The sequence below is a fragment of the Diabrotica virgifera genome, chromosome 8 (assembly GCF_917563875.1).
Source record: "Diabrotica virgifera virgifera chromosome 8, PGI_DIABVI_V3a".
Taxonomy (NCBI): domain Eukaryota; kingdom Metazoa; phylum Arthropoda; class Insecta; order Coleoptera; family Chrysomelidae; genus Diabrotica; species Diabrotica virgifera.
The window spans coordinates 167536853-167560598 of record NC_065450.1 but is presented as its reverse complement, the minus strand read 5'-3'; the positions used below and the strand labels follow the sequence as shown (position 1 = coordinate 167560598).

At 31.8% G+C, this 23746-nt stretch overlaps 2 protein-coding genes across 2 annotated transcripts in view; one reads left to right on the top strand and one right to left on the bottom strand.

Annotated features, from left to right (window-relative positions):
• LOC114331250 (trypsin-1-like) overlaps nt 1-23746 on the bottom strand; it is a 123399-nt gene that overhangs the window by 79321 nt on the left and 20332 nt on the right. The gene's annotated exons all lie outside the window — the stretch shown is intronic.
• Nucleotides 17982-23746, top strand: part of LOC126889553 (stearoyl-CoA desaturase 5-like) — a 185778-nt gene continuing 180013 nt past the window's right edge. Inside the window, exon 1 of the mRNA XM_050657928.1 lies at nt 17982-18064. Coding sequence (XP_050513885.1) covers nt 18050-18064 — 15 coding nt within the window. The 5' untranslated portion in view covers nt 17982-18049. The remainder of the gene's footprint in view (nt 18065-23746) is intronic.

The window sequence follows — 23746 nt, the reverse complement described above, 5'->3', positions numbered from 1 at the left end:
TATATTTTCAACTTAGTTTAAAAAAGCGATTAAAAAATGCATTTATTAGTAATAAATAATTGTGCAAAAGTACCGTAAATCTTTCCTTATAAACTGTTTGAATAACTTTTTCCAAAAAAATTAACTTTTTTACCCTGTTTTAAGTGCACAACTACCAAGTAATATTATTTATATCATAATGGATAACAAATTGTAATAAATATATATAATTTCTTATATAACAAAATAAAAAGTTTATAAGGAAAGATTTACGATACTTTTGCATAACTATTTATTACTAATAAATGAATTTTTTATTCGCTTTTTTTAAATCAAGTTGAAAATATAGCTCATGTTCTTTCAATTGACACCTGTGGAATGGTTCTAACGTCAATTTTTTCTGACTTATGTTATTGTAAAAAAAATGCTCTCTGGGATAAACAATTTGAATAAAATTTAAACAATTGAATGAATCGCTTTGAAATTTTTATCACATATTAAGCACCAAAGAACCCTTATATGACAAAAATTTCAAAGCTGTACACTAATTTTTACAATAGATATTGCGAAATTAATTTTTTTTGCAATTCCGAAATTTTTTCGCAATTATATTAACAATAAATGAGTATATCAAACTTTATAATACGTCATTTTAAAGCTTTTTCCATAATCTCAAAGATATTTGTACTAAAAAAACCATAAGTGTCACTGTTTTCCATTGATTTGAAAAAAAAAGGGAAAAATGACATTTTTTGACACTTAATTGTTTATAAATAAAAATGGCCGCCAGATCCTACGCAGGAAATAGTTACAATTTGCTCTTATAGGTATTACCTGTCGAAAAAACGCTTCAGTTCACTGGCTGCTCGAGTGTCATGGAAAAAACCTTATTACCCTGGACTATTATGTTGGATAATAAATAAGTTAGGTACTTTAACAACTAGCAACTTTCTTCATCAATATAGGGTGTTTCTAAATAAGGGCGACAAACTTTAAGGGGTAATTCTGCATGAAAAAATAATGACCGTTTGCTTTATAAGCATATGTCCGCAAATGCTTCGTTCCGAGATACGGGATGTTGAATTTTTTCTTACAAACTGACGATTTATTTATTGCTCTAAAACCGGTTGAGATATGCAAATGAAATTTAGTAGATTTTAAGAGGTAGTTATTACGCATTTTTTGACGTACAATTAAGAATTTTATATTCACCATTGGCGTGCATACGGGTCATATTACCCGGTCATATTACCAGTATGCACGCCAGTGGTAAATATAAAATTCTTAATTGTATGCCAAAAATGCGCAATAACTACCTCTTAAATCCTACCAAATTTCATTTGCATATCTCAACCGGTTTTAGAGCAACAAATAAATCGTCAGTTTGTAAGAAAAAATTCAACATCCCGTATCTCGGAAACGAAGCATTTGCGGACATATGCTTATAAAGCAAACGGTCATTATTTTTTCATGCAGAATTACCCCTTAAAGTTTGTCGCACTTATTTATAAACACCCTGTATTGATGAAGAACGTTGCTAGTTATTAAAGTACCTAACTTTTTTATTATCCAACATAAGCGAATGAATCAAAGAGAAAAATGTTAAAATAGCCTAAGGTTACAGTTGAGTTGTAATTTCAATATTTTGTATACGCTAGAATATTCCACAGGGTGTTCCAAACTTTGAGGAAAAACACACTTATAATTGTTACACCCGGTATACAATGACACTTATCTGTTTAGCAACAATATTATTACATCGATATTCTTAAAGAATAAAGCTATTAACAAAATCACTAAAATCGGACAACAGGTTTAGGAAATATGAGACATTAAAAATGTCCCATTTTTAAGGTGGTGCGTTAATTTTGGCGCTTAGTGTATTTAAACTTAACCGAATACAACCGAATATGTCATAAACTGGACATAATATATTAATGATACACAATTTTTGTTTCGCAAAGGCCTACGAACGCGTGAAGCTCTTTTCTCACTTAATATCCTAATACAAAGGTGCCCAGACGTCAACCAAGATAATAAGTATGTTTTATTGACTATAAGAAAGCTTTCGATAAAGTATGACATGAACAATTAATGAATGTCCTGAAATTAAACAAGATAGACTACAATGACCTCAGGATCATATCTAATTTATATTATAAGCAGCGAGCAAAAGTACGTGTTAACGAACAGTTGTCAGAGGAAATTGAAATTAGACGTGGGGTGAGGCAGGGATGCGTATTGTCGCCAGTTCTCTTTAATGCCTACTCGGAAGAGATCCTAAAACAAGCTCTGGAGGGTAAAACAGCTGGAATAAAGGTGAACAAAGTTCCAATTAATAACATTAGATATGCGGATGACACTGTCGTCTTTGCCGAAAATATTGAAGATCTTCAGAGACTGGGTAACAGAATAGCGATATATAGCAAAGAAAACGGTCTAACAATGAACATCAAGAAGACAAAATTTATGAGAATATCTAAAACTCAAAGAAATAACGAGAATCTTCTCATAAACGGAACCAACGTCGAACGAGTAGACCAATATGCATATCTTGGAACAATAATCAACTCCACAAGTGATTACTTCCAGGATATTAAAATTAGAATAGAAAAAGCTAGAGCGAATTTTAACAAAATGAGAAAAGTGCTCTGCACAAGAGATCTAATGTTAGAGCTAAAAGTAAGTTTGGCTAGGTGCTACGTTTTCCTGACTCTGTTTTACGGAATGGAAGCTTGGACCTTGAATGCTGCATCAATGAAAAAACTGGAATCATTCAAATTGTGGGTATATAGAAGAATTATAGAAGAATTCGGAGTCAATGTTCTTACACAACGATGTCTGGATATGAATCAGGATATATATGCTTGCTTCATAGATTTTAAAAAAGCTTTTGACAGAGGTCAACATGAAAAGCTTTTAAGTATTCTTAAGACCAAAATCATAGATAGTAGAGATCTACAAATTATATCGAATCTGTATCAAAATCAGAAAGCAAGAGTAAGAGTCGAAGGAGAACTGACAGAGGAAGTAAGTATACTTAGAGGATTTCGACAAGGGTGCATACTTTCACCACTCTTATTCAACGTCTACAGTTAAGTGATATTTCAAGAAGCTTTATTGGATATTGTGGAAGGTATTTTGGTCAACGGAAATAGCATTAATAATATTAGATATGCGGACGATACGGTCATATTTGCAAGTGACAAGGAAGATGTACAGCACATAATACAACATGTATACAATGCATGTGAAAGGCAAGGACTGCAAATGAATCTCAAGGAAACGAAATCAATGATATTCTCAAAAAAACCGCAAAATGTAGATATTAACCTGATCATCAAAAGTACAACGATCGAAAGAGTAACAACATATAAATATTTAGGAACGTGGCTAACCGAAGATGGATATCAAACAAAAGAAATCAGATCTAGAATAGAAATGGCAAGAAACACGTTCATAAAATTGAAGAACTTACTTTGCAACCGTAACCTTATTCTAGAGATCCGCACAAGAAAGCTGCGTTGTTACGTTTTTTCTACTTTACCATACGGCATGGACGCGTGGACAATAAAACAGTCTGAAATCAAAAAATTAAACTCCTTTGAGATGTGGTGCTACAGGAGAATCCACAGAATATCGTGGACTGAAAAAGTAACTAATATAGAGGTGTTGCAAAGAATGAAGAAAGAATGTGAAGTCATAAAAACTGTTAAAATTAGAAATATTCAATATCTGGGTCATATAATGAGGGGCGACAAGTACGTATTACTTAGGTTAATTATGAAAGGGAAGAGAAACCCAGGACGACGCAAAATATCCTGGCTAAGAAATTTGAGAGAGTGGTTCGTTTGCAGCTCATTAGAATTATTCAGAAGTGCGGCCAATAAAATTAAAATAGCGATGATGATTTCCAACCTCCGATAGGGGAAGGAACCTGAAGAAGAAGAAGAATTCTAAAAATATCATGGACAGAACACGTCACAAACAAAGAGGTTCTGAGAAAGATTAATAAAGAAATGGAAGTCTTAAATACAATCAAAACCAGAAAATTGGAATATCTTGGACATATTACACGTGAAGAGAGATACAATTTGCTCCAACTCATTATGCAGGGAAAGATTCAAGGAAAAAGAAGCATAGGGAGACGTAGAATATCGTGGCTGCGCAACCTGAGAGAATGGTACGGATGTACATCAAAGGAAATTTTCAGAGCAGCGGTCTCCAAAGTCTAAATAGCTATGATGATTGCCGACCTCCGTCGCGGAGATGGCACTTGAAGAAGAATATGTAACACCAAATATCTCTTTTAACACATATAGGTAATCTTATTTGATATTTTTTTATTAAGAAAACCGCTTCAATCATGAAAGGTTATTGGCGGATGAGACTTTCACTTAAATTCAGATAGCTTATAGCAGGGCCGCCGCTAAAGTGTTAGCCGCCCGTGTGCAACTTAATATTTGCCGCCCCCCTTTTAACACTTTAGTTGTTTCAACATAGGTACTAGTATTTAAAGAAATGTGCAGGAGATACATTGTAACCGTAACGCGTATATGAATAAAAATTTCTCTGATCTCGACGTTACTTTTAGACCTGGATCCCGCTTACCAAAAAAAAGTAGATTAATAGCAAGTTGAAAATTTGTTAATAGCTTAACGGTGTCTAGTCTGACAAACTTTGATGTATGAGAACACTGAAACAGGGGAAGTTTTAATTGTGAAACAGGTTAAAAATTTGGAACGTCAGACTACGAAAACGTTCCATGTATTTTTTCGGACATAACTTCCAATTGATTTGTTACCATTTCATTAAACTCTCATGCAACAATCAGACTGGTGTTTATCACCAACTAGTCATTTTAATGAGTGGAACACCAAGAACATGTCAAATGACAGGAATCATGTTGGCTAGTAATAGCAGTCTGATTTTTGCATGAGAGTTTAATGAAAGGATAACAAATCAATTGGATGTTCTGTCCGACAAAATACAAGGGACGTTTCCTAATCTAACGTTCCAAATTTTTAAACTGTTCCACAATTAAAACTTCCCCTGTTCCAGTGTTTCCGTACATCAAAGTTTGTCCGACTAGACACCTTTAAGCTAATAACAAACTTTCAACTTGCTATTAATCTACTTTTTTTTGGTACGCGCGATCCAGGCCTATTTGAAATAAAGTAGTGTGCAAAAGAAACGGGCACACCACTAATAATTACAAACAAAATCGTTTATCAAAAGCGTGTCTAAAATCATCAAATTTTCAACTTGACTGAACTACAACCCATCTATAACCATACATAAGCATAAAGGAGCAATATTATTACAGAGCAACTAACCATCGAGTAATAAAAAAGATTCTTTTAAACCATCGAATAATAAAAAAGACTTTTTTATTACTCAATGAGAGCAACTTAACAAGCACTTATTTAAATTCTCAAAAAGTATCATATTGTCGTATTGTACTCTCTTAACAAATAATCATAAATGTTCAGAATTTGAAAAAATCGCATATGTACCTGTAGGCCACACAGGCGATAATTTACGGCGCCGTAAGAGCAGTAAACCCATTGGTTGACTAACTCCTCCACTAATTGTAGAAGAAATAGGAGTTAGTCAACCAATGCCTCGTCAGGTTTAAGGTTTACTGCTCTTACGGCGCCGTAAATTATCGCTCGTGTGGACTTAGCCTTAGCCACAGTCAGTTCGAAAGCCGCCAGTCACTTTGAATTAAAAAGCATTCCTGGAACTACTTTATGACTACAACTGCAAAGGGCAGTTCATAGACTGCCCTGCTTAGTAAAAACGTCCGATTTAAAATTTTCGTTTTTTCGTGATAAGGTTAATAGGACGTTTATTCTAAGCACAACGGCTATTAGTTGTAGAAAGGATAAACAAATTTACGCTTTTGTACGATTTGAGATGGCAGAAAAGAACTTTCTGACTAAGCAATAAGATGCTAAATGTCTAATAGTAGTGGATTTATAACCTTATCACGAAAAAATAAAAATTGTAGATCGGATGTTTTTACTAAGCAGGGCAGTACCTATAATAAATAACATTTTCTGGAATTTTTGTTTCAATTGTTTGAAATATTACTGTTTCTAGAAATATCTGAATCATTACTATGTATTTAATTTTTTGAATTTTCGTTTAAAAAAATATTATCATCAGTGGCCTGCTTTTGGCCGCCCCTATAATCGGCCGCCCGTGTGCGATGCACACTTTGCACACATGGTAGCGGCGGCCCTGGCTTATAGCTAATTACAAATAAGGACTTATGTCCTTTTTTACATCAGTTTGTACAATTTGGTTAGGTTCGGGGACTTATGCCTGGTTGCACCAACAAATCTTAAGCTCCAGCTTAACCCAGCTCAGCTTATAGATAGGGCCGCTTTAAGTTTCAGTTACGTTGCACCATAATTTTCGATTCTTATCTATGCAATCCACCTGGCAATACATTGTGGTAAGCTGAAAATTGATCTAAGACTCAATGGTGCAACTAGGATGTTTTATAAACTGAGCTTAAGGTACGTCTTAAGCTTAAAATCTGTTGGTGCAACCAGGCATTAGTCACTTTATCACTATCACTATTTATAGTTCTGAGCACTTTTCAGATCAGTTAACAAATCACTTTGAAGTCGTTCCAGGTGATAGAGTGGGCAAAACAATATTGTGTTCGATTGTCCGAGGAATATCGCACAGTTTATTTGTTGTGAAATGTGTCCCGTGTAAGCAGATAACTTGTGGATAAGTTTGTTTAATTAAAAGCTGTAGCATTTCTATACAGTATGGTGCAAATGTCAGCCAGCGACTTACGAGAAAAGTCATGAAACAGGTCGATTTTTAATTTTAAATTATGATTTTTTGACATACATCATACTAGTGACGTCATCCATCTGAGAGTGATGACGTAATCAATGATTTTTTTAAATGAGAATAGGGGTCAAGTGCTAGCTCATTTGAAAGGTTATTCAATTCTCTATTCAGTAATATAAACATTGACATAATTATTTATACAGAGTGTCCAAGAAAAATTATTTCGGATTAAATTAATTGACACAAAAAGAAGAATACATGTAATTTATTTAATTCAAAATACATTCTACTGCTGTCAGAAAACAGAACAAAATTTTTTTTTGATAAATAAACATTGCTTTTCGCTTAATTACAGTGTTCAAGCTGCCACCCATCTGCGTCTTGACAGTTTGAACATTGAATTTAATCGAAAAGCAGTGTTTATTTATGAAATAATTTTTTTATGTTTTCTGACAGAAATAGAATGTATTTTGAATTAAATAAATTACATATTATATTCTTCTTTTTGTGTCAATTAATTTAATTTAAAATAAATTTTTCTTGGATATCCTGTATAAATAATTATGTCAAAGTTTATATTACTGAATAGAGAATTGAATAACCTTTCAAATGAGCTAGCATACGACCCCTATTGTCATTTCACAAAATTATCGATTGGCGATAATTATACTTATCCACTTATAAGTGGATCAAAATTATATAGTTTTTTAGTTTTTTAGAAAAAAGTTTTTAATAATTTTAAAATTTAACTTAATTCAACAAATAGTCATAAACCGCATGCATCTATGTGCGTATGCGCGCTTATGAGTACCTGTTTCTCATATGTGTGCATACGTATGTATCAGTTTGTTGTTCTGAAATGTCAACAGTTGCATACTTTTCAAAAATTTTTGGGCTTTCTATTTGCATTTTGATACAACCAGACAATGTTCTAACTCTGGCTTTCTTTAATTGTAGCATTTAACTACTTGTAACGCCGACCTAAAGATGATCTGAATAGCATAGAGATCGAAACCGGTCGTCGAAGTATTATTAAATGATTGTGAGTAAGTCTGTGTTTCTTTACTTCAATTATGTAAAAGTATGGTAAATTTTTCCTTATAAACTTTTTATTTTTTATATAATAAATTATATATATTTATTACAATTTTTTATCAATTATTATAACATTACTTGGTAGTTGTGCACCTAAAACAAGGTAAAAACACATATTTTTTTGAAAAAAATTATTCAAAAAGTTTATATCGAAAAATTTACCATACTTTTACATAATTATTTATTACTAATAAATGCCTTTTTTATTCACTTCTTTTAAACCAATTTGAAAATTTAGCTCTTTCATTTTTTGACACCTGTAGAATGGTTCTAACATTTTTTTTTCTGGCTTATGTTATTGCAAAAACAGCTCTCTGGGATAAACAATTTGAATAAAATTTAAACAATTGAATGAATCGCTTTGAAATTTTTGTCACATATTAAGCACCAAAGAACCCTCATTTGACAAAAATTTCAAAGGTGTACACTTATTTTTACAATATGTAGTTATTTACAATTATATTAACAATAAATGATTATTATTTTTTCGCAATTATATTAACAATAAATGGATATATAAAAATGGCCGCCAGATCCTAAGCAGGAAATAGTTACAATTTGTTCTTATAAGTATTACCCGTCGAAAAAACGCTTCAGTACCCTGGCTGTTCAAGTGTCACGAACATGGTATATTTTTGTCTTATTACCCTGGCCTATTCGCGGTGTGCAAGTACTTGGAAAGGGAAACGAGAAACGACCGTGCGCGAGTCGCGGAGAAATATTGCAACTATCTTAAATAATTCATTTATCAATTGAAATTGTCAAATTGACGTATATTTCATACCTTCTGTCATTGACGCAGAAAAATTATATATTGCTCCACAATATTGATATGATATGCAATTATTATATAAAGGTAAATTTAATTAATTGTATTTTGCTTGCAGTACTGCATTTTAATAACTGATTTTATTTACTACATACAATTGTTTACGTTTGCTAAACATAACCTGCATCTTATTTTTTCTTCTTATTATTTTTTTGGACTATGGTCTTGACAAGTATCCAGCAACCAGGACTAATATAATTGGCCAATATAATTAAAAGTGCGAATAAAAGTACAGAGCGTAGAAATAGAGGTCGCTTTGCCGAACTTGCACGGTCCCAATAGTGGTTTCTGGAGTTGATTTGTCTGACTAGATAATTTTTTGCTTCTTTTTAATTTGCACTGGTTTTGGTTTCATGGAGTCTGTTTGTATAATTTCTGTAGGAGTGGAGCAAGTTGGGGATGATACTTCGGAGTGAGATCGTCTGTTTTTATGATAGGTATCAGTGCTTACTTGAGTATTTGATTTTGTTCAGAGCTATTAGTGGCTGGTGTTTGTGGAAGAAAATGTTCTTCCGTTTTTTGTGGATGAGTTACATACGAAAGAGTTAAGATACATACAGTCCGAGGAAACGTGACCTGCTTGGTGACATTTGTAACAAGTTAGTTTATCAGAAAGAAAAGTTCGGTACAAAGTAATATCAAAATCAACTAGGACTGACTCAGGTATAGTAAAATTGTCTGTAAGTGCAAAGTATACTTGTCTTCGAAAACTAACTATATGGCTGTATTGCGGGTCTTGAATTCCAGATCTAAGGAATGACATAGGAGGCATTAATTTAAAACCAGGATTGTTTAAAGACTATTCGATTATATCATGGGGTATATATGGACATACGTTGGATATAACTAATCTTTTAGCGGGTGTAATTAGTTTACGTGCTTTGATAGTATGTCCTCCAATTTTAATTTCACCATGTTGACTTAGAAAATCATCTACGATTTGTAGACTTGAAAGGTAGAGGCCTATTCTTCCGTTTTACATTTTTGAAGAGAATAAAAAAATTTTTCGTTGGACTATAGTTCCTACTGCAATGGTGTATTCTTCCGTTTTTATTGCATCTACTGCGGGAAAAATTATTGTTTGGTCTTTGGTTGGAAATTTTGGTAATGATTGTTGCTTAGTGATGGTAGAATAAGTAATGTTTTACTTCTTCTCCTTAAAGTACCGTCTCCTAATCAGAGGTTGGATATCATCATCACTAGAGAGCGGAATATATGCAACACAACATTACCAAAATATGCGCATATATGCATTACTTTTACTACAAATATGCAGGTATTTTTTCTAAATTTGTCTAAATATGCAAATGCATATTAAAAATACCCAAAAATAAAACAATATATTATTAAATATAAACATTTATGTTTAAAAAATTCAACCTACATTTATGTTTAATACATATTTATTTTTCACATAAAAACAAATGAAATGACACACAAAAACTGATATTATAATTAAATTAAGAATCTAAATTATAGTATGAATTTATAATCAAATATTTTTCAAAATTTTCAACTAGCAACTTTTGCCTTCTATCACTAAAAACGTGTTTGGACACAGAAAAAGTTCGTTCTACATCTACTGATGTTATAGGACAATATTTTAATTTAGGCAGTCAACTAATTTGCCAAGTCGTAAGATATTCAGAAAAGCTGCCTTCAAAAATACGTACCACTTTCCTCAAACAATCGAAGCCCTCATTTTTTTCTAAAACATCTTTTAATTTATTTCTAATTGTAATCCCTGTATTTCCGGGAATTTTTTGACAATGAGCAGAAACAGTGTTAACAAGATTAACCGAATCACTTAATTGTAAATTCCTTTAAAAATTCCTCATTTAAAAAACGAAATGTGAAAATGAATGTAACTTACGATTTTGGAACAGGCCTTGCAAAATACTTTGTCTCCACTTAGGTTTAACTCGGGAAAATACTTTATCCAAGCACTTTTTTGAATGGTAGACATATTTAAATTTAATATATACCAATCACAAAAACACTAAACACGATACAACGTTTACTTTAAACAAATGTTGGCCGAAAACTGACAAAATAAATATTAGACCCTTAAAAACAGGTAGGTACAGTTACGATCACTGAATAGTTTACACCTTAATTTTTATATTGTAATACTGTAAATTTGCAGTGTCGTACGGATTTGATAAATGTCAAACTCAAAAAATTTCAAAAAGTCAATGCTTAAAAATTTCGCGAGTGTTGAAAAATAAAATAACGATATTAAACTCCTCCAAAATGGTTACAATAAATTTGAATGATGCGCAAAAGCAAAAGCAATTGCCAAACTCGAAGAAGGTTGGTTTTTAAGACAAATTGCTGCAGATTTGGACGTGAGCCGTATATGTGCATATGAAAAATCAAACAAAGATTGGATAATTTGGGCAAATACTATTGACTGTATATAAATAGTCAATAGTATTTGATTTGGGATAGATATAAAATAAAATCGGTATTTTTAAACCAGACTTCCTTGTTTTCATTATTAAGACCACAATCCATTCTATTCAAAAAACTTCTTTTTATACTTTCCATTTTGTCAAACTTTGTAAAATATACCTACCTACATATTTATATTATTTTTATTTTTTTAATTTTAATCTAGGTACACCACTGGTAACGTCACTTTGACGTAAAAGGTGCGTTTAAACAAGGTAATAATTTAAAAAAATCGGCTCCTAGATACGTAAGCCTGTAAACTATTCAATGACCGTAACTGTACCTACGACTTGCTACGCTAATAAAATAATATTTTTCTGGGAACACCCATAATTCTTAAATTCAGGTAGTAATGGGAAAGTCCAGATAGATAATAATGAGTGATAGATAGATATAACGAGCTCGTTCATATCGAAGTTATAAAATTCCAACTAAGAGAGGAAAATTTTAAACTTTTATATAATTTATTTTTAAAATATGCAAAATAAATCGTGTTTAGCTTAAATATGCAATGTTGTGTTTGTTGTCTGAAGATATGCAATATATGCACTTTGCATATATTCCGCTCTCTAATCATCACTATCATTACTCTATATACTTCTGCTCTGAAGAGTTCTATAGAACTTCATTTAAACCAGTCCTTAATTCTTCAACCATGACACTCTCCTTCTTCCTATACCCCTTCTGCCTCTTATTTTTCCCTGTATTATCAGTGTTAGCATTTCATATCGCTGTCCCCTCATTACGTGTCCCAGATATTGTTTTACTGATCAGGATTAATTGATGGAGCCCTGCAGTCACAAGTATCATCTGTCATTTTGTCAAATTTAATCTGCTATCTTATTTTAAATTTAAAATGAACTTTTATTTCAACTTTAAAACTAATTGATGTATTGTTCTGAAATTTTGAGAATTTGTTTAGTACATCAATTTAGGTGCATTATTTTGTAGTTTACGAAGCAACAAATTGACTTTTCAACTTTCAAAAACTGCCAGTTTGAAGTTTTTTCCATGTTCCTAAAAAATCAAATTTTTAAATTTTGTCAACTATTTAACTTTATAATAGATTGCAAAAATTCAAAAAATCGCTGTTTTGCACGAAATTGTTAATAAATAAAAAACTGCTCCCAACTTTTGACAGGAATCAAGTAGGCTTTCTTCCTATAGGCCTACAATAACTAAAAGGGTTTTTAGATACCTGGAGTATTTAAGTACCGAACAGGGTTTTTTCCTTATTTATAAGCAAATAAAGAGATTAATGAGATTGTTTGGTGATCGGAATATTATTTTTGCATTAGCTGTTTTCGGTATTGCAATGAATGTGGATAACAGACATTCTTGATAAAATTTAATAATACCAGTATTAGTTCAGTCATTTAATCAAATAAAAAGGGGTTACCTGGAAAGTGCTCCAGAAGTTTTGAAAATTGTTTTTTTATGCCATATTAAAAAATGGCACCTAATAACCCTTTGGGAATATCTCCTTTCCGACGCACTTTACGAAAAGAACAGTTATGTACAAAATGAAAGGAGAAAAAATTTCCTACCATTTATGTATTTACAATTTTTCTGTATCCACGTATCTGCGTACCAGCGTCACAAAGTATTATTCATCTACAACCCCCAGGTGTTTTTCGTATATTTTTCTAAAATATTCTACTATTGCCGCCGGTATTATGTGCATTGCTAAAGAATCTGAAGAGGAACTTAAAAATTTCCTTACGTACCAGGAACTAGCTCCATTTCCATTATCGCTTTTCAATGGCGAAGGCATGCCTAAATGCATTAAATCTTCTATGTATAATGTATAAGCCATTTAAGCAACATTCTGGAGAAATATCGACGGGCCTAAATATAATTTGACGGAGGGTAGGTACTTATTACACCAAGTCATTTTGCATCGGTTGAAATATTAATCCAATGGTAAAATCGTATTGACGGATATCTTGAAGATGTAGCAAACCGTAGTACCAAATAGACAGAGGGATCCCGACGACCACGAATAGCTGCTTCAGTAAACATACTTTCTGACGAGACAAGGATTCCAACTGTATTATAAGATAAATTCCTGAGAAATGAGAACCAGAACCGTCTCACTTGAATGTTGAAGACAAAATTTGAAGCGGAAAATTTCATGGTCTCGCAAGTCACAGAAGATGCGCATACGCTAATCATCATGTTTTATCAGCATTGGATACTGTAATAGTGGTCGGCGAAGATATAGATCTTCTAATTATTTTCACAGCTCTATGTACGCGATTAAACGTCTACTTTCTCAAATCAGGAAAAGGAACAATTTCCCAATAAATATATTCCACTAAAAGTATCATAGATAAAGCAGCTGCACATCATATTTAATTTTTGCATGCCTTGAGTGGCTGTGATACAACACGTGCAGTCTTTAACCAAGAAAAAATGAAATTCATTAATCTACTCCGAAAAATTATTGACGTATTTAAAAATCCAAACGTTGATCTAGAGGACACGCGCTAACTCGTAACTTTTAATGACAAACATTTTCAAATCAAAATGTACACCGGCCAATTCGTAACTTTTCTATTACCTGACCTGCCAACTCGAAACTTTCTTCAGGTGAAGTCGAAACCATTGATTAAATCTAATACCTTAAATCTAAACCGAATGTTTCTTGGTTTGCTTAAAAACATTATATTTGCATTATAATATGTACCTATAAAAAATAGCAAAAATTGAAATATCTTAATAAGATAATTTAAACAATATTATAGTGTTTCATTAACACGTGTTATAAATATTATTTCCATCAAGGATAGCTCTACACGAGCTTGGTTTTTATCAAATAATTGTAAATTTAATATTTAGATGTTTAGCAGTGATAAATTATTTAAATCCATCTGATAATTTAAAAGCAAAGAGATTTTCCATATGTTTATTTCAAGTCTAAAAGATTATACCTTTATTTAGTTTCGAATTCACCGGTAGTTGATTGGTTACCGAAAAATTACCTGAGGGCCAGAGTTACCAATTGACCTGTAATTAGGATGGGGGATTAAAATAGTTATGAATTCACCGGGATCCGATCCAGAGATCCACGTTAAAGCGGGAGAAAGTTCCCTCCTTCAATTATACGGTCATAGTGATGTGAAAGTAAGAAAAACATGTCTTTAATAAGACTTTTAAATGATATTGCCAATATTTATGAGTTGCGTTCCAGGAACGACTTTATTGAAAGATAGTTCATTTGAGTACATTAAATCAACTTTAACTCAAGAATATCCGTCACAAAAAAATCATAGCATGTGATTTATCTTTAAAAAGACAACCGCACATGCAATGGTGACAGTAAAATTCTCTTGTTAGTGATTCCATAGTAAATCACGAGGAAAAACCAGGAAAGTACCTCATGATACTATCATATACCTCGTTAGAATAAGTCAACATCAGTCTTATATTAAAAATAGAGAATTTAATAAATCTCAAATATGTCAACACGCATGGGATAATGAACATAGAGCTCTAATTATGTTGAATGAAACCAATTGTATCGAAAATTCCTAGGTAGAATGCAGTAGAATGTGGTTATCCATACTAAAAGAGAAACTCAATAGAAAGAAAATATGTACCACGATTAGTAAGTCAATACCATATCGAGGATAGTAAACAATTTATATTTTAGTATTATTTATATATATATGTATTATTAATATTATTTATAATTTAAAATAACATACATATAAAATCAGAGTTTGGTTTTAGTTTTGAGAGTAAACTGAATGTAATACCAAATACTTACAATGTCGGGATAGTCATCATCATCATCATCATTCCCTTTGCCTTATCCCTATGCGGGGTCGGCTTCCCTAATTGCATTTCTCCACACAATTCTATCTTGGGTCATATCAATGTCAATCTCCTTTACCAACATGTCCTGCCTTAACGTCTCCCCCAGGTCTTCTTTGGTCTTCCTCTCCTACTCCTTCCAGGAATCTGCACTTCAGCTATTCTTCGTATTGGGTGATTAACGTCTCGACGTTGAACATGACCAAACCATCTTAACCTAGGCTCTCTCATTTTGGCATCAATTGGTGCCACACCTAGACTTGCCCTAATATACTCATTTCTAATTTTATCCTTCTTTGTCACTCCACTCATCCATCTAAGCCTTCTCATTTCCGCCACATGCATTCGTTGTTCCTCTTTCTTCTTCACTGCCCAACATTCAGTTCCTTACATCATAGCCGGTCTTATGGTTGTTTTATAGAATTTTCCCCAGCATAATTGGAATTTTTCTGTCACACAACACACCACTCGCTTCTTTCCACTTCATCCATATAGCCCTAATTCTACTTCATGCATCTCCATCTATTTCTCCATTACTCTGTAATACCGATCCCAGGTACTTAAAACTATTGCTTTTTACAATCAGTTCACCATCCAAAGATACCATTTTATTTGTAGTAATTCCATCTTTAAATGAACATTCCAAACACTCTGTTTTTGTCCTACTAAGTTTTAAACCTTTTTCCTCCAGAGCTTGCCTCCACTGTTCCAGTTTTTGTTATAAGTCTCTTTCACTATTTCCTACTAACATGACATCATCAGCATACATTAAGCACCATGGAATGTTACCCTGTAGTTTCGCTGTTATCTGGTCCAAAATTAATGAGAATAAATACGGACTAAGCACAGAGCCTTGGTGCAATCCTACTTTCACATGAAATTTATCAGTCTCTCCCGCACCTGTCCTAACACTAGTCGTTACTCCCTCATACATATCCCTCACAATCTTTACATACTCACCAAGCACTCCTTTCTTATTGAGTGCCTACCACAGAATCTCTCGAGGAACTCTATCATAAGCTTTCTCAAGATCAATGAATACCATATGATTTGTTTCTTTACTCCTGTATTTTTCCATCAACTGCCTTATAATGAAAATTGCATCTGTTGTTAATCTGCTCTGCATAAAGCCAAATTGATTCTCGGATATTTCGGTCTCTTCACGTATCCGTCTATCAGTTACTCTTTCCCATGTTTTCATGGTGTGGCTAAGCAGTTTTATAGCCCTGTAGTTTGTACATTGTTGTATATCTGCCTTGTTTTTGTAAACAGGTACCAGTATACTGCTTCTCCATTCGTCTGGCATTTGTCCAACTTCCATAATTCTATTAAATAGATCTGCTTGCCACCTTGTTCCTGTCTCTCCAAATGCTCTCCATACTTTCCCGGGAATATCATCTGGTCCTACCGCTTTTCCTTTCTTTATTTTTTGAAGCGCTTAAACCACTTCCTCGTTTGTTATTTTGGTGACCATCGCTGCTACTGTCTCCGTTGACTCTACAGGCTATCTGCCAAATTCTTCATTTAATAAGCTGTCAAAGTACTTTCTCCATCTCTTTTTGACATCCCCTTCGTGAAATAGTATTTTATTATTTTCATCTCGGATACATCTAATCTGATTAAAATCTTTTGCTTTCTTTGCTCTCTGTTTGGGTATTTTATATATCTTCGTTTCGCCTTCCCTGGTATCAAGTTGATCGTATAGGTTTGAATACGCTTCTGCTTTGGCTTTTTTGCTACTGCTACTTTCGCTTCCTTTTTCGCCACCATATAGTTTTGAAGATCTGTGTCGGATCTGGTTTCTTGCCACTTTTTATATAATTTTCTCTTCTCTTTTATTTTTCTTTGTACTTTGTTTGGTTTGACCGCCGCCAAGTCTCTTTATCCTCGAACTTTTTTCCTGACGTTTTCCCAAGTATTTCAATAGCAGTCTCTCTAATACTACTGGCCATTTGTCTCCAAATTGTATTAGGGCTTCCTTTCATGTTCCAACATATTTTTCCTACTATTCTTCTCCTGAATAGACCCTCTTTCTCATCTTTTAGCAGCCATCACTTGATTTTTTGTGGTCCTCTCCGATATTTATGTTTAGTTTCGCTTTTTACTTCGATGTCCAGAACAAGCAGCTTATGTTGTTGGCTTACTGTCTCAATAACCATTACCTTGCAGTCCTTGCATTCACGTATGCCTTCTTTCCTTATCATGAAGTAGTCTATTTGGGATTGATGTTGTCCACTTTTGTAGGTAATAAGTTGAGTTTCTCTCTTTTTAGTCGGGGATAGTATCAAGAGGTTTTTTCCTGTTGTTTCCTTGTGGTTTACTATGGAATCACCAACACGAGAATTTTACTCTCACCATTGTTTGTGGTTGTCTTTTTAAAGACAAATCACATGCTACGATTTTTTTATGACGGATATTCTTGAGGTAAAGTTGATTTCATGTAATCGAATGATCTATCTTTTAATAATGTCCCAGGAACGCAACACATAAATATTGGTAATATAATTTTAAAGTCTCCTACTTTAAAATGTATAATATATGTCTAAATTTCCGATATGAATGAGTCAGCTTAAATTAAATTATTAGAAGAAGTTTTTTACTAAGTAGCAAAATATTTGTTTAATTTAGTAATATCTTGTATTTTGATAACGACGTCCGATGTGGAAGTCGAAACGTTAATAAAATCATTTTTTAAGTTAAATTGGCTTATTTCGCATTTAGAATAATAAATTACATTAATGCCAGAAAGGAATACCTTAGGTATCTCCATAATATTGCACCATAATAACTAATAATATTTATTAAAATTGAATACCCATTGTTTGCCAAATCCGGAATTGCTGACAAGTACGAAACATCCAAAAATTTGTTATCCTTTAGTGTTCTCTATGTTTTCACCAAAAACACATTTTTAAATCTTTAAAAATGTAGCAAGCTTATGTGCATTCGATCTACTGTGAAAAATATACAAAAATTAACAATATATTACCATATAATGAACTTTTTCGTAGTATAAAATGAATAACCGCAAAAAGAAATGAGTCTGTGTTTGTGAAAATGGCACCTTACACAGTAAGTACATTATATTTTGGTTTTTAATGTTATTGCTTCTCTTTTTTTGTGCTGTACCTGTCTATAAATAGAACACGAACACATTGAGCATTTTATACTTAGAATAAAGGATATAGAACTACAAGTCATTATTTGAATGGAAGCAAAATATTTTTCTACTTTTATAAATTCGTCCCAGAAACGCAACTTATAAATATTGGCAATATCATTTTAAAGTCTTCTACTTTAAAATGTATAATATATGTCTTACTTGCCGATACAAATGAGTCAGATTAAATTAAATTATTAGAAGAATTGTTTGTTTACTAAGCAACAACATTTTTGTTTAAGTTATTAATATTTTGTATTTTGACAACGACGTCCGATCTGGACATCGAAACGTTAACAAAAGTATTTTTTTTGGTTAAATTTTGGCTTATTTCCCATTTAGAATAGTTAATTGCAAAAATGCCACAAATAAATAGGTTCAGAACGACATTTTCTACTTTTATTTCACATTCGTTATAGAATTTTGGCGATAAAAACTTGTGACAAATTTTTATGCTTCTTCTTTTGAAGTAGAAGACTCTCTACCGTTTACATTGCAGCAATTAAAGCTATATACAGGACCCTTACTTGGCGCAACCACCCTTAATGGGCGCAATTCCGTTATAGAGCAGGGCGGATCTGTGAAAAATCGTCTATTTTTGGATGTGCGAGGTGGTATTCGGATTTTTGCAGATAAAGTTAGGTGACAGCTTCAATAATAATAATTGACTTATGCTTCTTCTCAAATATGCCCGGAATATTAATAAAAAAATTAAAATATTTAAAAATTTCGAAAAGCATCGATTTTTTTCTACTTTCTTTGCTTATAGCTTTAAAACGATTCATTTTGGAACAAAGTCGTAAAAAATAAAATAAAGATAATTTAATTTTGTATGATATACGACTGGTTAAAAATGTCTTAAATTATTACTCTTTCTACAAAATAGCATAAGCGGGCAAAATAAGCCTGTTTTTATTCAATGTTTTTAACCACTTTATTTGCATTTAGAACCTTCATAATTTGCTTAGAAAATTCTAATAGCATACTTAGATCGTCCACCAAATTTCACTAAAATCGACCTGATAGATTTTGCATAATAATTTTGCAATCTATGTATTCTTTCTTTAAAAAGTTCAAATTTTTTAAAAACTTGCTGAACAAAAAGTAGACCACTTAGAAATTTGCTATTTTTTTTACATATAAAGAGGCTCTCTACCTATCTAATACATTTTACAGAATTACAATCGGAATATTTAAGCAGCCTCAGCGCTGTAGTCCAGGAACCGAAGCATTTCACCTCGCAATTTTTACAGAATGGATCGATTTGCTTGAAAATTTGAGAATAAGTAGTGGATAGTTCAAGGATCAAAATCTATATGATGTCAAAAGGCGCTTTTACCATGGGGGCGGTTGCCACCCCATTTTAGGGGTGGAAATTTTTTATTATATTTTGACTGCAAAAGTTGATAAAAAAATTCATTCCAAGCAAAAAATGTTTTATAAATTTTTTTGATAAAATTAATACTTTTCGATTTATTCGCTATCGAAAGTGTGAGTTTTATACAGAAAAAATCAATGTTTTTCGATATATACGCATTTACCATTCACTCAATTTTGGCCGTAAAAAATTTTTTTTAAACCAAGTTCTAGGGAATTAAATAACCTACAATTTCATATTGAAACATTTCTTCGTATCTCTGATGCTAATCTTTATATTCTGAAGAAAATGGCATTTTTTACCAAGCTACAGAAATTCGTTATTCGCTTTTAACTCCTGTTTTTTTAAAACTAATCATTTTAATCCAGTCAAACTTCTAGAATCTATTAATAATACATAAATAAAGAAAAATGAATAAGGCCAATGACTAAAAGCAAAGCTAACTTACATTATTATGTTTCCAATTGGATTTCTTTTTTTTTTCAAATATATATATTGATTTTTTACCGTAATCTTTTTAATTTTTATCTTAGAAAGTTTGGTAAAAAATAATTTTGTAGGTTTTTTATAAGATCGTCCGTCGCAAAAAGTGGTGACTTTGAAAGGGTTGGTAAAGGTGATTTTTGCATGTTATTACAAGATTTAATTGTCAATAGCTCACTCAATTTTTACCATAAAAACATTTTTTCAAACCAGGTTCTTGGGAATTAAATAAGCTACAATTTCATATGTAAATATTTTTTCGTATCTCTGATGATAATCTTTCTATTCTGAAGAAAAAGGAATTTTTTTACTAAACTTTAAAAATTCGATATTTGCTTTTGACTCCATTTTTTTTAGAAACTAATCATTCTAAACCAGTTAAACTTTTAGAACCTATTAATAATACATAAATAAAGAAGACGAAATAAGGTCAATGACTAATTTTAATCAGGGTGGTGATTAGGGGTTTGCTTTCGATAACTTTTTCGCTGAAAAATATAGGGTCTGATATTCTTTTCATTATAAGCCACTTAATTTTTGAGCTAAAGACTTTTTTATTTCTGGAGATAAATATTTTTAAATACTTCAAATTAGTTTAAACAAATTATCCTCAAAAAATGCACACTTTTCCCGTCTTTTGACTTTGAAATTACAATATTTAGGATTTGACGAAGAAGAGCTAACATATAATAAAATATACCTAGCTCGATTACTATTGGTCTCAAAGAAAATTTAAAAAAATGGTTTTGTTGATTTTTTAAAAGGTACATTTTTGTTAAGCAAAGTTGTTTTGATAAAACGAAAACTTTTTGAGTTATTTGCAGAAAACTGATTAAAAACATTAATTTTTTTAATATAAAAATAACACTTTCGATAGCGAATAAATCGAAAACTATTAATTTTATCAAAAAAATTTATAGAACATTTTTTGCTTAGAATGAATGTTTTTACCAACTTTTGTGGTCCAAATATAATAAAAAAATTTCACCCCCGACATGGGGTGGCAACCACCCCCATGGTAAAAGCGACTTTCGACGTCGTATAGATTTTGATCCTTGGACTATCCACTACTTACTCTCAAATTTTCAAGCAAATCGATCCATTCTGTAAAAATTGCGAGGTTTTGTCCTATTTTAAGCTTCATTACTTGGACTACTGTTTTAAAGGTATAAACAATTTTTTGGCGTATAAACAAATCAGTGCAAACGTTTAAGTTGGAATAAATTCATTTTCACGAGAATGGGTGTCTCTGGAGATAAAGCACAAAATAGGTCGATTTTTATTTTTAAATTCTAGTTTTTTGGTATATATATCATACTAGTGACGTTATCCATCTGGGAGTGATGACGTAATTGATGATTTTTTTAAATGAGAATAGGGGCCGTGTGATAGCTCGTTCGAAAGGCTATTCAATTTTGTATTTACTAATATAAACATTAACATAATTATTTATGCAGGGTGCCCAACAGAATTCGGTTTATTTAAATTAATTGCGACAAAAAGAAGAACGTAGGTAATTTATTTAATACAAAATACATTTTACTGCAATCAAAAAACAGAAAAAAAAATGTTAGTTTGAAAAATAAACATTGCTTTCGGTTAAATTAAATGTTCAATCTGCCAAGAGGCTGGTGGGTGGCAACTTTAATATTGAATTTAAGCGAAAACCAATAGTTATTTATCAAATAATAATTTTTTCCTGTTTTAGGACAACAGTAAAATGTACTTAGAATTAAATAAGTTATATACTTTCTTCTTTTTGTCTCAATTAATTTAATTAAAAAATATTTTTTGGGCACCCTGTATAAATAATTATGTTAATGTTTATATTAGTGAATAGAGAATTGAATAACCTTTTGAATGAACTATCACACGACCCCTATTCTCATTTAAAAAAATCATCGATTACGTCATCACACCCAGATGGATGACGTTACTAGTATGGTATATATGCCAAAAATTATAATTTAAAAATAAAAATCGACCTGTTTCGGGATTTATCTCCAGAGTGGCCCATTCTCGAGAAAATGAATTTATTCCAATTCAAATGTTCTCACTGTATTTGTTTATAAGCCAAAAAATTGTTTAAAATTTTAAAACAGTGCTGAGGCCGCTTAAATAATCCGATTTTAATTCTGTAAAGTGCATTATTTAGGTAGAGCGTCTCTTTATAGGTAAAAAAATTAGCAAATTTCGAAATGGTCTTCTTTTTGCTCACAAAGTTTTCAAAAAATTTGAACTTGTTTAAATAAATTTACATAGCAAAATTATTATGACAAATCTATTAATAGCCCAGTCGGGATAGCATTTGACCTTGCATTAGGAGCTGCCCCAAATTTTATTTTTCTAATCTTTAGGGAGGGTCAATATTAGTGTAAATTTAAAATCTCGACTGAATTCCGCTGTTGCGTTAGCCGCCATCTTGATTTAAAACGAGAACCGTTTTTGCTCAATATCTTCGCCATTTTCAATTTTTTGACAAAAGGTGTAGAAACTGAAATTGTTGAAAATGCGATTTTCTATAGTTTCATTCATTATAATTTTTTTCGTGCGGTCGATATTTTCCGAGTTATGAGGGGAAAATAGTGAGAGTTGTAGCATAATTATTGAATTATTGAATTATCTCGTTTATTATTAGTTTTAGAACAAATATATATCTATACAAAAATGAAGAAAATTAAATTTTGTACAATTTTGATGCCGTACATTTTTTTTATAAAATCAATATTTAAGGTAGTACGTATGTGGTAAAAGTGCGAGCGTAAGACCTGATTGATTTTGTAGCAATTGTTTTTGTTCAATATCTCCGCCATTTTCAACTTTTCGACAAAAAGTGTAAGAACTGAAATTGTTGCAATTACGATTTACTACAATTTTTCGAGAGAACCAGTGGCGGGTCTACAAGGGGGGAAATGGGAAAATTCCCCAACAGGGTCCAAAATTAAAAAAAAATTGTTGAAATATCACGATATATTAGCTGACATAAAACTTAAAATATAGACAGACAAATTCAACCAATTAAACCCGCTAGTTAATCAAATTATTAAGTGAACTTAATGCATATAATGTCTTTTTATGTCTTTTATATACTTAGTTTGGTTGATGTTTCATTGGAAGTTTCAAAAATTGTATAAAATATAATTCTCTTTATTTTTGTTTATGTACAATTATGTCGTAAAGTTAATAATACATGAGACAATTCAATAATTATGCTTCCCCTCCGCTTCCATTATTTTCCCCCTTAACTCGGAGAATATTGATCGTATAAAAAAATTGTGCCGAAGAAATTGTAGGAAATTGCATTTCCAACAATTTTCTTTCCCACCATTTAGATAGTATTTAGAGATATTAAGCAACAACAGTTCTCATTTAAAATCAATATGGCGGCTAATGCAACTGCGGAATTCAGTCGAGCTTTTAAATTTACACTACTATTGATCTCTGCTAAAGGATAGAATTATAAAATTTGGGGCAGCTCGGAAACAAAATTCAATTCAATAATTATGCCTCCCCCACCACTTTTTACTATTTTCCCATGTAACTCGAAAAATATCAACCACATGAAAAAACTTGATAAAAAGAAATTGTAGGAAATTTTATTTTGAACAATTTTAGTTGAAATGGCGTAAATATTGAACAAAAACAATTGCTATAAAATCAATCCGGTCTTACGCTCGCGCCATTACCGCATACGTACTACCTTAAATATTAATTTTAGCAAAAAAATTAAAGA